Source organism: Prionailurus viverrinus, chromosome D3 (genome assembly GCF_022837055.1).
Source record: "Prionailurus viverrinus isolate Anna chromosome D3, UM_Priviv_1.0, whole genome shotgun sequence".
Classification (NCBI taxonomy): domain Eukaryota; kingdom Metazoa; phylum Chordata; class Mammalia; order Carnivora; family Felidae; genus Prionailurus; species Prionailurus viverrinus.
The window spans coordinates 67,644,168-67,658,422 of NC_062572.1; the positions used below are offsets into that span (position 1 = coordinate 67,644,168).

General features: G+C 43.8%; 1 protein-coding gene across 1 annotated transcript in view; it reads right to left on the bottom strand.

Moving 5' to 3' along the window:
- Positions 1 to 14,255, bottom strand: part of PSTPIP2 (proline-serine-threonine phosphatase interacting protein 2) — an 80,333-nt gene that overhangs the window by 26,395 nt on the left and 39,683 nt on the right. The window contains exons 2-4 of the mRNA XM_047827952.1: positions 9,378 to 9,478; positions 5,905 to 5,982; positions 665 to 699 (exon numbers count right to left, since the gene is read on the bottom strand). Coding sequence (XP_047683908.1) covers positions 665 to 699; positions 5,905 to 5,982; positions 9,378 to 9,478 — 214 coding nt within the window. The remainder of the gene's footprint in view (positions 1 to 664; positions 700 to 5,904; positions 5,983 to 9,377; positions 9,479 to 14,255) is intronic.

The window sequence follows — 14,255 nt, forward strand, 5'->3', positions numbered from 1 at the left end:
ACTGGGGACTCTTAGAACTGAACAGGAGGGCGCCTGGCTGGCTCAGTCGGTAGAGCCTACAACCCTTGATCTCAGAGCCTTGAGTCTGAACTCCATGGTGGGTGTACGAATTACTTTAAAAAGGGGCACCTGGGTGGCTCAATCAGTTAAGTGTCCAATTCTTGATTTCGGCTCAGGTCATGACCTCACAGTTCATGAGTTCAAGCCCCGCACTGGGCTCTGCATTGACAGCGTGGAGCCTGCTTGGGATTCTCTCTCTCCCTCTCTCTCTGCCCCTTCCCTTCTCTCTCCCTCTCTCTCTCTCTCTCTCTTTCCCTCTCTCTGTCTCTCTCTCTCTGTCAAAAAATAAAATAAACTAATAAAAAAAATTTTTAATAAAAAAATTTTTTTCAAAAAGACCCAGACAGGACCCCTTGAAGACCAAATTGCAAGGGCCTTGCCCTGGATTTCAAGTGTGAGAACCCCTGCTCAAAGTAAGTCAAATGCACATCATGACTTCCACATGGAAGGTGGGCTCTCCAGCTCATTTCAGCTCTGCAGAGCTACTTCTCACCTTGGGAGCTGCTCTAACTTTTTTTTTTTTTACCCAATACGAGATGGCTGTTCAAAGTAAAACCCCCAGAACCGGCCAAGGGCAGCAAATATAGTTTAAAGAATCACTTACGCTTCTTGAAGACTTCAAGGGCCTGCTTCAGGGTGCTGAAAAACAAGCACATATATAACTTCAGTTCTGGAAATTGTTGTACAATCTTTTTTTCTTTTAAGTTTATTTATTGAGAGAGACAGAGACAGTGTGAGTGGGGAGGTGCAGAGAGAGAGGGAGACAGAGAATCCCAAACAGGCTCCATGCTGCCAGCAAGGAGCCCAATGCAGGGCTCGAACCCACAAAACTGTGGGATCATGACCTGAGCTGAAAACAAGAGTCAGACACTTGACCAACTGAGCCACTCACGTGCCCCTGTACAATCTTATTATAAAACCACTGCATGCTTCTCTCCGCCCACGTGTCATGGCCTGCAGACTCATCTTTGCATGTAAGCTTGGGAAGACAGCGAAGGATCAAGATTTCTTCAGTTCAGTTTTCCTCTTTCTTGCTCTCTCAGTCCCAGGCAAAGCATTATAAATTCTTCACTGTCCACCTGGGTAGAGCAAGATGCCCACATTCCTTATGTTTCATTTCTCCCAATGATTATATAGGAATTATGATCCCTTTCTCATAAGAATACCAGTCCACTTCTTTAAAGTGTGGTAATTAGAAATAAGGATACAAGGAAGGGTTCAAACTCTGGCTCCTGATCTCCCTCTTTTTCACTCATTTGTCGATCATGTGTTCATTGAACATAAACCATGAGCCAGGTGTTGTGTCAGATGTTAATGATTCCATGGTACAAGACAGACTGGTCCCAGACCTTGGACTCTAAAGGAAGGGACAGACATGAAACACATCGTTTCAATGTTCTACTGCTAAAAAACAAACTACCCCAAATTTAGCAGTTTAAAACAACACACATTTACTACCTCACAGTTTCAGTGGGGAAAGCCCATGACTCATTTTTCATACCTTCTCTCAATCTCCCCCATCCTCTTACAGCCCATGGCTCCTCCTCCCTTGGAGACGCCCTGGCCCATGGTTTTAGTTGTCTGTCATCCTACACTTCCTAAAGTAAACATCCCTGTGAGGTGACATGGCCCTGGGGATGTTCTTGCTCATGCTGCCTTCACTGGAAGCAGATCTCAGTGCGCTCACTCCAGCCTTTCAAGTAGGAATAGAACTTTGTGAATTCATGGTCCCCGAACCACAACAGCATAACATCACGGATCACTTCTTATATGTATACATGTAGGTGGCAAGCTTTGCTACTTTGCAAAGAAAAACCCCTTGTCTTTTCCAGCTGGCCGTTTCTTTCAGCTATTTCCTTTCCCCTGCTCTGTTCATTGCAAAGAAAGAATCCTTATTTCTGCATGCCTTTTCTCACACAAACACTTCCAATTATTACAAAGACATCAAGCAGGAAAACATAACTGCACATTCTCCATTCTCTTTACCCATCTTATGATACAATTATCGTGATATGGTGTGGATAGAACTAGAAAGTGTCCATGTCTAACAAATGTGCCAGTGGTCCAGAAGGACACATGAACGTCACTGAAGTGCAGGCACACTACTGGAATTACTGGGAAATGCAGAGATATGGCATCAGACACCACCAGAAGGCTTTCTCAATTGGGAGTCGTGGAGCTGAAACCCAGCCTTACACATAAATAATCTGTTCAGGGTCTAAAGTTTTTCCCCCACACTAAGCAACTGGCTGCAGGGCCACAAGAAGGGCAGCCTCAATCTCTCTTTAGTTTGTCATTAGCTTTGTTGTCTCACATCATCACTTAATTGCTGTTTCCCTTGTTCAGGACATGACAATCGGAGAGAATCTGAACCTTGGGGGTGGTGGCCTAGCAACATCCGACTCCTCTTCTCCCTAGTGTTCCCCTTCACTGTGGGAAAAGAAAATATTCTACCACCCTTTAAGATTCTTTTTAATGTTTATTATTTATTTTTGAGAGAGACAGAGCGTTAGCCGGGGAGGGGCAGAGAGAGAGGGAGACACAGAATCCAAAGTAGGCTCCAGGCTCCGAGCTGTCAGCGCAGAGCCCAATGTGGGGCTCGAACCCACAAACCATGAGATCATGACCTGAGCCGAAGTCAGACGCTGAACCAACTGAGCCACCCAGGTGCCCCTCTACCACCCTTTCGATAAACACTTTGGCCTTAAATCCTAGCAAGCCCATTAGGCGCCTGAGTCTCTCAATGTGGTCCACAAGACGAAAAATCCTAACTAGTCCACAGAGAAGCAGAGTCTTGCACTCTTATCGAGGGTCCCTTCCTAAAGATCATTCTGGAGGTGACAGAAACAGAAGTCACCTAAATGGCCTTCAACTTTGGAACTCTGTCCCCAGGCCTCATTTTTTGCTGCATCTTCCTGTCTGAGGTATACTCTTAGAAGGAACACTGACTGGCCTTTATCACAGAACAGAGAGAATAGTGTTCTCTATGAATTTACTAAATTATAAGTCAAATGTGTAAGAATATAATAAATACCATTTTGGATCAGACTCATTCTGCTAAATACCTTTTCTAAGAAGTGTTAATGTGAGAGAATATGGCTCTTTCTCATGACATCACCTCAAGTTTTTGGGTATCTTCCCAAACAGCTTACACTTTCTCTGCAAATAAACAAGTTTTTTGGTCAAGTGACCCACTAATCTTCCTTGAAATTATCTAAACCCTGCTTGAATGACAAAGAAACATACCTAAATCTATGCAGTTTTGATCTGTCAACACGTAAATGTTTTACATGTTCAAAAAATAAAACTAAACCAAATAGGGAAAAGAAAACAACCCTTAAAATTTTAAAAATTGAAACAAAATTGGTTACATTTCACACATGAGACCATGACCTGAGCCGATATCAAGAGTCAGATGCTTAACCAACTGAGCCACCCAGGCACCCCAGAACACAGTGAAATACATTCTAAGATCAAAAGGAACTTCAAGGAAATGTTAAACTTCATTCAGAAGTATTATTATGAGTAGTAATATTGATATTATTTTGAAATATTTTAATATAAATGGTCATATAAAGCAAGTAATTGTGCTAATATTGTTAGGAATCAAGATTTTCAGTGCAAGGTGAAATGAATATAAAATTAAGGAAATTAAGTAAAACCCTACAAAGTTATTTTAGAATTGGAAATATCAATATGAACTACTTATGCTTTTAAAATCTGTCCCCAGAGGGGTACCTGGGTGGCTGAGCCGGTTAAGCGTCCGACTTGGGCTCAGGTCATGATTTCACAGTTCATGAGTTTGAGCTCTGCATTTGGCTTTCTGCTTTCAGCACAGAGCCTGCTTGGGATCCTCTGTCCCACTGTCTCTCTGCCCCTCCCCCACTCACGCACGCACGTGCCTGCTTTCTCTCTTTCTCAAAAATAAACATTTAAAAATAAATAAATAGGATGCCTGAGTGGCTCAGTCAGTTAAGCCTCCGACTTCAGCTCAGATCATGATCTCATGGTTTGTGGGTTCGAGCCCCACGTCAGGCTCTGTGCTGACAGCTCAGAGCCTGGAGCCTGCTTCAAATTTTGTCTTTGTCTCTCTCTGCCCCTCCCCTGCTTGTGCTCTGTCTCTCTCTGTCTCTCAAAAATAAAATAAAATGTAAAAAAATTATTAAAAACAACTTAAAAATAATAAAATATAAGTAATATAATATAATATAATATAATATAATATAATATAATATATAATATCTGTCCTGGGAAAGTGCCTAGAAACGGTGACATCTCTGTGACAATGACCAATGCTAGAACTCAGGGTTTCATCTCTAAATACAATAAATCACTAAAAGGAACCAAGTACATGTGGAGAAATATCTAATTCTAGGTTTAAATTTAAAATGTTCCAATTTAAACATTTTCACAAAAAACCTATATTAAGAAAGTATGGCAAACATGAATAATTATTAAATCTAGGTGATTTGGGTATACAGCCAGTCTTTATGTTTGTCTTTTTACCTTTTAGTGTATTTTTTAATTTTTCATTTAAAACATCAAAAGTAAAATATAGTATAATCAACAAATTCTCCTTATACCAATGCCTGATATCAGGGGGTAACAAATTTTTTAGGCTTATATAACTATTAATATCTTAAGTAGTTTCCAATGTTTCTTTTCTATAATCCAGCACATTTCTGGGGTGGGGTGGTGTGTGTGTGTGTGTGTGTGTGTGTGTGTGTGTGTGTGTGTTAGAAGCAAGAGAAGAGAAGAGGAAGGTCTATGTCTTATCTTCCCCCATTAGGGTCTCTGATAGGACACAGACCTCAGGGCATCTATGCAGCTCTCTATAGCACAGTATGTGATGTGATTAGGTCTGCAGAGGCCTGCAAAGTCTACTTGAAACTATTTCTCCCAAGCCTCCCTCAACATGCCTATTTTGAAGAAGGAATGTAGAAATTTCCATATGAGTAGGAGGGGCTATAGAATTTGTGAGGTCCACTGCAAAATGAAAATGTGGGACCCGTTGTTCATAAATTATTAAGAATTTATCGGGCACCTGGGTGGCTCAGTTGGTTAAGCAACTGACTTTGGCTCAGGTCATGATCTCACCGTCCATGAGTTCAAGCCCTGCATTGGGCTTTGTGCTGACAGCTCAGAGCCTGGAACATGCTTCAGATTCTGCGTCTCCTTCTCTCTCTGCCCCTCCCCTGCTCACGCTCTCTTTCTCTCAAAAATAAACAAACATTAAAAAATAAATAAATAAATAAAAATTATTAAGAATTTCAAAATGGGGACAGCAAAGAGCATCAAACCCGTTATGAAGCCCTTCAAAGCATAGGCTCCTGTATGACGGCCCATGAAGCCAGCCCTGTAGATGAGAGGGAGCGTGTTCCTAAAGCAGGCACCATGTCCTGGCCATTCCTGTAATCAGTGAGTAACAGAAGAATACGTATAGAAACCTCACATCAGTCGTGAGAACTATAAAATCATGCAGACAGTCTCTCAGAGTTATCACAAACTGTGGGGGGTGTGTGTGTGTGCGTGCGTGGAAGCCCCTCTATTAAATGTCTAGTACAAAATCATATACAGTATAATCCTACCTATGAAAAAGTATACATAGAAAAAGACTTCAAAGAAAATCTAGAACATTTTACTAATGGATTGTGGCTTTGCAGTTCATTTTAGCCTCCTTTCTATTTTTTTAGATTTTTCACGACTCAAAATAAGAAAAAAAAAAACCTAAAAACTGTTTTCCCCCGACACACTTCACCGCACTGGCCAGCTCTGTCTGCTGAAGTGATGGGGCTCCTGGCAGTGTTAGTCAACCTGGAAACAGGAAAGAAGCATGGTACCTACTTAATCTCCAACTGTCCACACGGCTTCTTCCTGGAGAGGTTTAGCAGGTCTTTGCCATATTTCTCTTCAATTGATGCCCTAAAGGGAACAGAAGAGAGAGCTCTGAGTCTTTCTCGGGCTGACTTAGTTAAAACACATGGCACCCCCCTTGAGGGCAAAACTGCACTTCTGAAGGGAGAAGCTCAGATATAACACCATTCTCTAAAATGCAAAACTCTCCTACAGGACAGGGGGAATTGTGAGAAGATTGGTGGCCTTCATGTCTCAGTTGCCAGGTGGACATCACATCTTGGCAAAACCAAACATGGCCCCCTGACTGGCACAGGCCAGCGCGTTACAGACTATTCAAAACTGTGACCCAAGGATTTATTTACCAAAAATTTATTTTTATTCATATATATTTTTTAAGTGGAGTAAGAGATAATTCCACTAAATGCTGCACTCCTGAGGCCCACCCCTCTTCCCATGTTCTCGAAGAGTATCCTTTTACCATCCTAAAGAGTTCCTCATTCATAGTCAATTCAGTGTTTTATGCTTTTTGTTCTTTGGGTTTTCTGAGGGAGGATCTGAAGGGGGGACAGAGGATCTGAAGCAGGCTCCGCGCTGACAGCAGTGAGCCCGATGCAGGTCTCGAACTCACAAACCATGAGATCATGACCTGAGCGGAAGTTGGACGTTTAATCGACTGAGCCAATTCAAATACACAGCTAAACTATAGCAAAGAGAGGGGAATTTCAGAATATAAACTCTGCAGTTGGCAGGTCTCACAAAAACAACTGATTGTCACTTGGTGTAGCATGATCTAAAATGCCGAATATCCCCTTTCCCCGCCACTTAAGATGTCCCAGGCACTGTACCAGGTATGATGAAGAGAGTTCCAGGGCCCAATTTTCCTAGGCTTGAAAGCAGATCTATCCTTTATTGGCTGCGTGACCTTAGGCAAGTTACATAACCTCTCTGAACCACAGGCACCCCACACCTACCAGAGCAAGAGGAAAGGCCAGGCAACTAAACCCTGAAGAGGGTTGCACTTCTTCACATGAATTATTTCTGAACAGGACACAGGGAAGGAACGCACACTCCCTCACTGACAGCAGCCTCCTCCTGGCAAGCACACCACCAGAAAGGAAGCCCAGGGCCCAGGCAGGCCACATGACCAAGAGCCTCAAACCCCCATACCCAGGGCATACATATCTGACACTCTGACCTGATGCCGATTCTTTCCCAAAACCAGAGAGCATGGGACTGGTTTCTTTTGCTCTGAAACTCCTCCAGAAAAATGACCATATACTAGAAATACAGCACAGGGGCGCCTGGGTGGCTTAGTCGGTTAAACGTCTGACTCTCGGTTTTGGCTCAGGTCATGATCTCACGGTTTGTGAGTTCAATCCCCGGGTCAGACTCTGTGCTGACAGTGCAGAGCCTGCTTGGGATTCTCTCCCTCCCTGCCCCTTACCCACTCTCTCTTCCTCTCTCTGCCCCTCTCCCACTCGTGCTGTCTCTGTCTATAAATAAATAAATAAGAAACTTTTTAAAAAATACAATAAAAATATTTATTAATTTTTAATTTCCATATATTTCCTCCTCTTCTCCATATATTTTTATGAGACATTTAAAAAGTGAGAACTTAGTTTCTGGGATCTGTTTGGACTTGTGTTTTTCAAACTGTGGGTCATAACTCACTTGCGCACAATAAATCCATTCAATGGGTCATGACCAGCCGTGTTTAAATACATAGAATTGAGTAAAATAATAGGGTAGTGACATTTGTTAAGCTCTTGTTTTATGCACGTGTGTACCGGACGGCAGTGTAAAATGTATTTCTTGCTGAGGGTCACATTTAAAAAAAAATATGGGCACCACGGAGCTACGACACCATCCACATCGTGTCAGGGGACTCTTGGATGGTCCCGCCTCAGCAGCGGAAGCTTCGGTCATGGATGTTTGGCAATGCCTTCTCATGGATGCAGGGCAAGGCTAGTTCACACCCAGGAGAAAATCGATAAAAGCACTAACTGGAGGAGGGGCACAAAAAAGCAAGGGAGGCTCTACAATGTGCACACCCTGCAGTCATGAAATTCCTGTTTGTGTGCTCCCTCCAGAGCTCTGTTGAAGAACAGAGGAAGCCCACCTCCAGTACCCATCAAGAGAAAGAAAAGTGGTAACCTGGTGTCACCTCTGTCAACCATCTTGGGTAGAGGAGGGAGGCTGGTGTCTGGAAGGAAGAGGTGCATGACCAGCTAGCTCCCTGGAAGCTGACAGTGGACCGACCTCACTTCGCCTATGCCTCCTGAGAACCACAGTGTGGCAGTTCTCCAGTTCCCAGGGGCCTTTCAGACAGTTCAGGGACAGAGGCCTCCTCATCAGGGCACACGACCATGTAGGTGTGATGTTACCCAATGTTCTCTTGAGAAGAAAATACAAAGATTTGATGGAAAAAGACTTTAATGCCTGTATCTCCAAGCTATAAACCTCTCACTCACTGTGTTACAAAGAGAATCTGTTCATTAGTTTGGGTCCTGGTAATGACCCAGCTCTTTGGCCAAAAATCCCCCTAGAGTACTCCTTCATCCAGAATCACTGGGCAATTGAGTATTCTGGAGGACTACAATTTTCCACAAAACTAACTTACCCCATTAAGTACGGAATTAAAAAAATAATAATAATAAAAACCTTATCTATTCCAAAAAGAAAAGGAGGGGCGCCTGGTGGCTCGGTTAAGTGTCTGGCTCTTGATTTCAGCTCAGGTCACAGTCTCATGGTTTGTGAGTTTGACCCCCAGCATTGGGTTCTGTGCTGACAGTAGGGAGCCTGCTTGGGATACTCTCTCTCCCAATCTCTCTGGCCTTACCCCAACCTCTCAAAATAAATAAATAAACTTTAAAAATAAAATAAAATGTAAAAAGGAAAGGAAAGGAAAAATCCTCTACACCATGCCAGTCCCCTCCTTCCCCACCAAGCTCCCTGCCCTCTGGAGTGCTGGGACCCTTCCGCCCCCATCTTTCTCACTGCTCTGCCCCTCCCCACCTATGGTCTTTGAATCAGGCTCCTTAAGTCGTGCTCCTCTCCTCCACCTGCAAGCTTGCTGCTCTTCCACAGACACCTCCGCCTATCAAATCCACCCCGCCTCTCCCCCCCAGGGCCGCTCACCAGTCCCGTCAGCTATGAAGCTGCCCCTCTTTATTTACTAGTCTTTCACAATCTCCCTCTCCCGTGAGGTCTTCGGTGCTGTGCGTATCACCTCACTTAGCATTTTATTACATTTTGTTTGCTGTTTCATTCATGAATGTCATCTGTCAAAGCTGGTTTCTAAGAGCTTTGGGACAGAGATATCATTTATTTCCTGGGTATCATTCCATAGCCTACAGCAGACGTCTTGGGAACGCTTAGAAACACACAGAAAGTAGGAAATTGTTCCTTTGTGTGGGGGTGTTTTGTCTTCCCCTCCATCTTCAAGGAAGAACAGCATGTACCTTTCTTTTAAAAAGTCTTCAAATTCTTTGCAGTTCTTGCGGCCGTTGTTCAGGTGCTGGATGATGCTGTCGTAGCCAGCGGTGCTGAGGATGTCTGAGCTCTGATGAGACAGGACATTTGTCAGGGCAGGGAGTGACGATAGCAGCCCCGAGCCTGGCGAGTAGACAGGGCAGAGCACAGGGGAAGCCGGCAGTGGGAAGTTTCTGAAGAACTTCACCTCCAAGACATATATGACCAAAGCAAACAAAATAGAAGAAGTAAGAGTGTATGTGGCTGTGGGAGAATTTTCAAAGTTATGAAACTGAAGGGCCACAAAACAGGAAGGACAAGACAGGAAATGGAGAGCACATGGATGAGGGAGCTGGCTGGGCTCTGTCCCTCTCTGCACCAACCCCCAAGGCCAAGTCACATCAGGACAGGGCAAGAGCTCCTGTGGGGTGGAAACCCACTGCACCGCAGGGCTGCTTTAACCAGGGCTACACAATTTTCCCTTCGTTCTCAAACTTGTCACAGAGCTTGACACTGACACGTCTTCCCACAGCCAATAAGCCTGGTCTGAGGGTCGAGGGTCAAGGGTCAAGGGTATCCCTGCAAAGAGCAAGCAGCTCTGAGCCAGGAGCCAGGTCCCTGGAGTAGAGAGGGGGACCCGGCTTCCCACTGGGAAACATGAAGGGGAGTCAGCATGATCCATCACATGGTCACCAGCTGGCCCCAATCGGGGAGGGGTGGTGGGGAGGAGGGATGTTTTCTCATTTTAAATTAGCAATTTATGCCCATTTTATTTTATTATGTGTTCTGAGGTTGGAGGAAGCTACTTAAGTCCCCAAAGGAGTAGCCCCAGAGGCAGTACATTTTTAAAATCAAAGCCCCCATGGGGCACCTGGGTGGCTCAGTCGGTTGAGCATCTAACTTCGGCTTAGGTCGTGATCTCACGGTTTGTGAGTTCGAGCCCCAAGTCAGGCTGTCTGCTGTCAGCATGGGGTCAGCTTTGGATCCTCTGTCCCCCCTCTCTCTCTGCCCCTCCCCCTCCCTGTCATTTTCAAAAATACATAAAGATTTTTAAAAAAAACCTTTAAAATCAAAGTCCCACAACGCCTCAAACCAACAAGTCAGGGGCTAAAGAATACCCCCTATGAGGTCCCCTAATCTGGCTGGTTCCCTGGCTTCTACCTCCAAAGGCATACATTAGGTTGCCTGATTCAGACTCTAGTCCCTTAGGGAGATTGGTTAGGCTGTCCCAAGTGTGCCCTGGGGAGCTCTAAACTCACCCACCCCCAGCCCAGCCAGGCAGACCACCCCTTCCCAGCCCCCAGTGGGCTGAGGGAGGTACTATTCTACCATTAGTGGTGAGTGGGGGACCCCTGAAGATACCTCTCTACCCAGTTCTGAACACTGGAGAAGCAGAATCTCCCTCTTCCATTTGCTGCCACTGGCATGGCCTGGACTAGCAGACAGGGTCCCAGGGAGATCTAGCAGGACAAGGCTTGAGGCTGATTTCAACATGGCTTTCAGAAACCTAACCGGCCATAACTCACACTGCATTTTTAATGAGCAGAGTCAATTTTACGTGTGGGCATATAAATAAATCTAAGTTAGAAATGCATTTAGTTCTAGGAGTTCTGGCTGTTGTTTCGCATAAATTTAGGCCCTGGGAACCCTAAAGAAACAGCCTCCACCAAAGCTTCGTTCCTCCACCCACCCCCTCCATACACACTCTTCTGTCTCAGCCAGGGAGGCTTCTTCCTGTCACCAGCAATGCAGCACTCAGCGGCAACTCTAACACAATGTTTACATTATCCCCTCCTAGATAAATCTAGATCCAGTCCCGCAACTGCCAGGTTTTCTGGAAGCCTTCTCTGAGGGACCCCAAGGCCCCCTCCTCTGGGCTTTCAGAGCGCCCAGCTTCTGAATTTGCTGCTTGGTATCCACCACGTGAGGAATCTTGCTGTCCCAACTCTACAGCAAGTTCCTGCAGCTTCTTCCAAGTCTTGGGGCGCTCCTGCACACACACACACACACACACACACACACACACACACACACACCAAAAAATCTAGCTTCGAGTTATGCACACCAAAGAGCTACAGTAAAATTCTGGAGGATGAAAACGCCTCTTGTGTTCCAGCCAGATGCATCAGAAGGAAGTTATGAAGGCAAAGACTCCTGAGTGAATGAGTGAATGGGCACAAAGGACCACAACCAATGCTGGCTTGTAGACAGAAGTGCTTTGCCCTTCTCAGTGAAAAACACTTGGGTTCTCTGTTTTATGCCATTCTTTTGAAAAAAGTGGTTTGTTTTTTCTTAATGAAGGGTGCAGATACATACTCTTTGAGCTGAACAAGAAGGGTGGAGCTAGACCAGTGTTTCATGGAAACAAACCAAATCACTAGGCCTCATGGAAACAAACCAAATCACTAGGCCTCATGGAAACAAACCAAATCACTAGGCCTCATGGTTGTCAGCTTAAGAAACCAGAATTCCTGCTTCAGAGCAGTGACTGGGCTACAGAGGCAACCAAGAAATGAAATCCCCAAGAGAAAACAAACAGTGCCCATGACCAAGTTCAAAGTAGTGCAAGATTTGGCCTGGGAACTCTTCATATGCTGCTCGGAAAGCATGGCTGGTAAGCTCTGACTAGCATAAGTAAGAATAGGAGGGTCAAGTAGGATAGAAGACTGCATGAGTACCAAGATGGCATCTCAGATCTGCCATCAGAAGTGATAACCCCATAACCTCAATATCCTCAGCTTGTTAATTAGAGTTCTCTAAACAATATCCCTGACTTCCCTTCCTCAGCTTTCCCCACACTGGTCTCTTCCCTGTCTTCTACATGGACAGTTTACATTTATACCTCAGGACCTTTGTACATGCTTTTCCCACAGCGGGAATGGCATCTCCTCCTCTGGTTTGGGGCCAGTTCAAATCCCATTTCCTCTCTGGAGTCTTCCTCAAATAATTCCCTCTAATGACTTCACTTCCTCTTCTAAATGCCTGCAGTGTTTAATGCCCATTCCTCTATTTGGCTCTTATTATACATTATTTTATATCATTAGTTAACATATTGTTAAAAATTAGTTAACTTCTTAAAAAGTATCTGGATTACACCCAACTTTTATCACCCACAGTAGCTTCCATGTTAGTGGAGCTTGAGAAATATGTGTTAATTATATGCCAACCACGGACAAGATCTAACAAGGTTACCAAGTCCTCGGTAGCTGCAGTTCTTGCAGTCAAGGGGCCTATTGTTCATTTAGAGTCAATAAAAGACAAATACATAAAACAAATGTGTATGCACAAGGAAAATTAGAAACTAAGACGATACACAAGACTATAAAGAGAAAATATATAATGAAAGAGGTACATAAGAAAGAATAGGCTTGAGTCTTCAGAAAAGAGAAGAGAGGAGCCTGGGTGGCTCGGTTAGTTAAGGGTCTGACTTCAGCTCAGGTCACGATCTCACAATTTGTGAGTGCAAGCCCCACGCCGAGCCTGGAGCCTGCTTCAGATTCTGTGTCTCCCTCTCTCTCTGCCCCTCCCCCACTCATGCGCACGTGCACGCTCTCTCTCAAAAATAAACATTAAAAAATTTTAATGAAAGAAAAGAGAAGAAATAAGATTTAAGTTGAGTCTTTTAAAATAACTGGGATTCACACAAGAAATCAGAAGATTCTTCAAACCAAATGATGGTGAAGGAAACAACATCTATGGGATACAGCAGGATAGTGCTTATAGGGAAACTTACAGCTCTAAATGCTTACATGAGGGAAAAAATGTTTTAAAATTAACAATCTAAGCCTTTACTTAATGGAGCTAGGAAAAAAGAACAAATTAAATCTGTAGTAAGTAGAAAGAAAGAAAAATAGTGGAATAAAGTCGAATAGAAATGGACAAACAGGGGCACCTGAGTGGCTCAGTCGGTTGAGTGTCCGACTTCAGCTCAGGTCATGATCTCACAGTTCGTGGGTTTGAGCCCCGCATCTGGCTCTATGCTGACAGCTCAGAGCCTGTAAGCTGCTTCAGATTCTGTGTCTCCCTCTCCCTCTGTCCCTCCCCTGCTCTCACTCTCTCAAAAATAAATAAATATTTTTTTAAAAGATATTATGAAGAAAATTAAATGGCAGGCCACAGTCTGGGAGAAACTATTCACCTTACATATGTCTGTCATAGTCAGGGGTAGAGTATTTGAACATATATGTCTGTCACAGGACTATGTCCAGAATATATAAACAACTCCAACAAATTCATAATAAAAACATAAGCAACCCAATAAAAACCAGGCATAATACTTAAACTTCATAAATACTTCATAAAAAGACACTTCATAAAAGATATTCCATTTGGCCAAAAAGTTTATGTAAAGTTGCTTACCATCACAGAAAAATTCAAGTTAAAGTCACAGTCATATCTACTTCATGCTCACTAGAAAAGCTAAAATTAAAAAGTCAGCATTGAATGTAGGCAGAAATGTTGAACCACCAGAACTCTCATGCATTCTGATGGGAGTGTAAAAATGGTACATTTTGAAAAATGGCAATTTCTCAAAAAGAAAAATATACACATACTCTATGGCCCAGAGCTGCACCCTAAACATTTGCCCAAGTGAAATGAAAACATCTGTCCACAAAAAGACTTGCACAAGAATGTTCATAGGAGTGTTGTTCACAATAGCCCCAAACTGGAAACACCCCAAATGCCTAACAACTGATGAATGACAAACAATGTGTGATATATTCATACAGTGGGATACTACTCAGCAATAAAATGACAGAACTACTGACACAGGAAACCACATGGATGAATCTCAAAAACATTATGCCAGTGAGGGCACCTGAGTGGCCCAATCAGTTAAGTGTCTGACTCTTGGTTTCGGCTCAGGT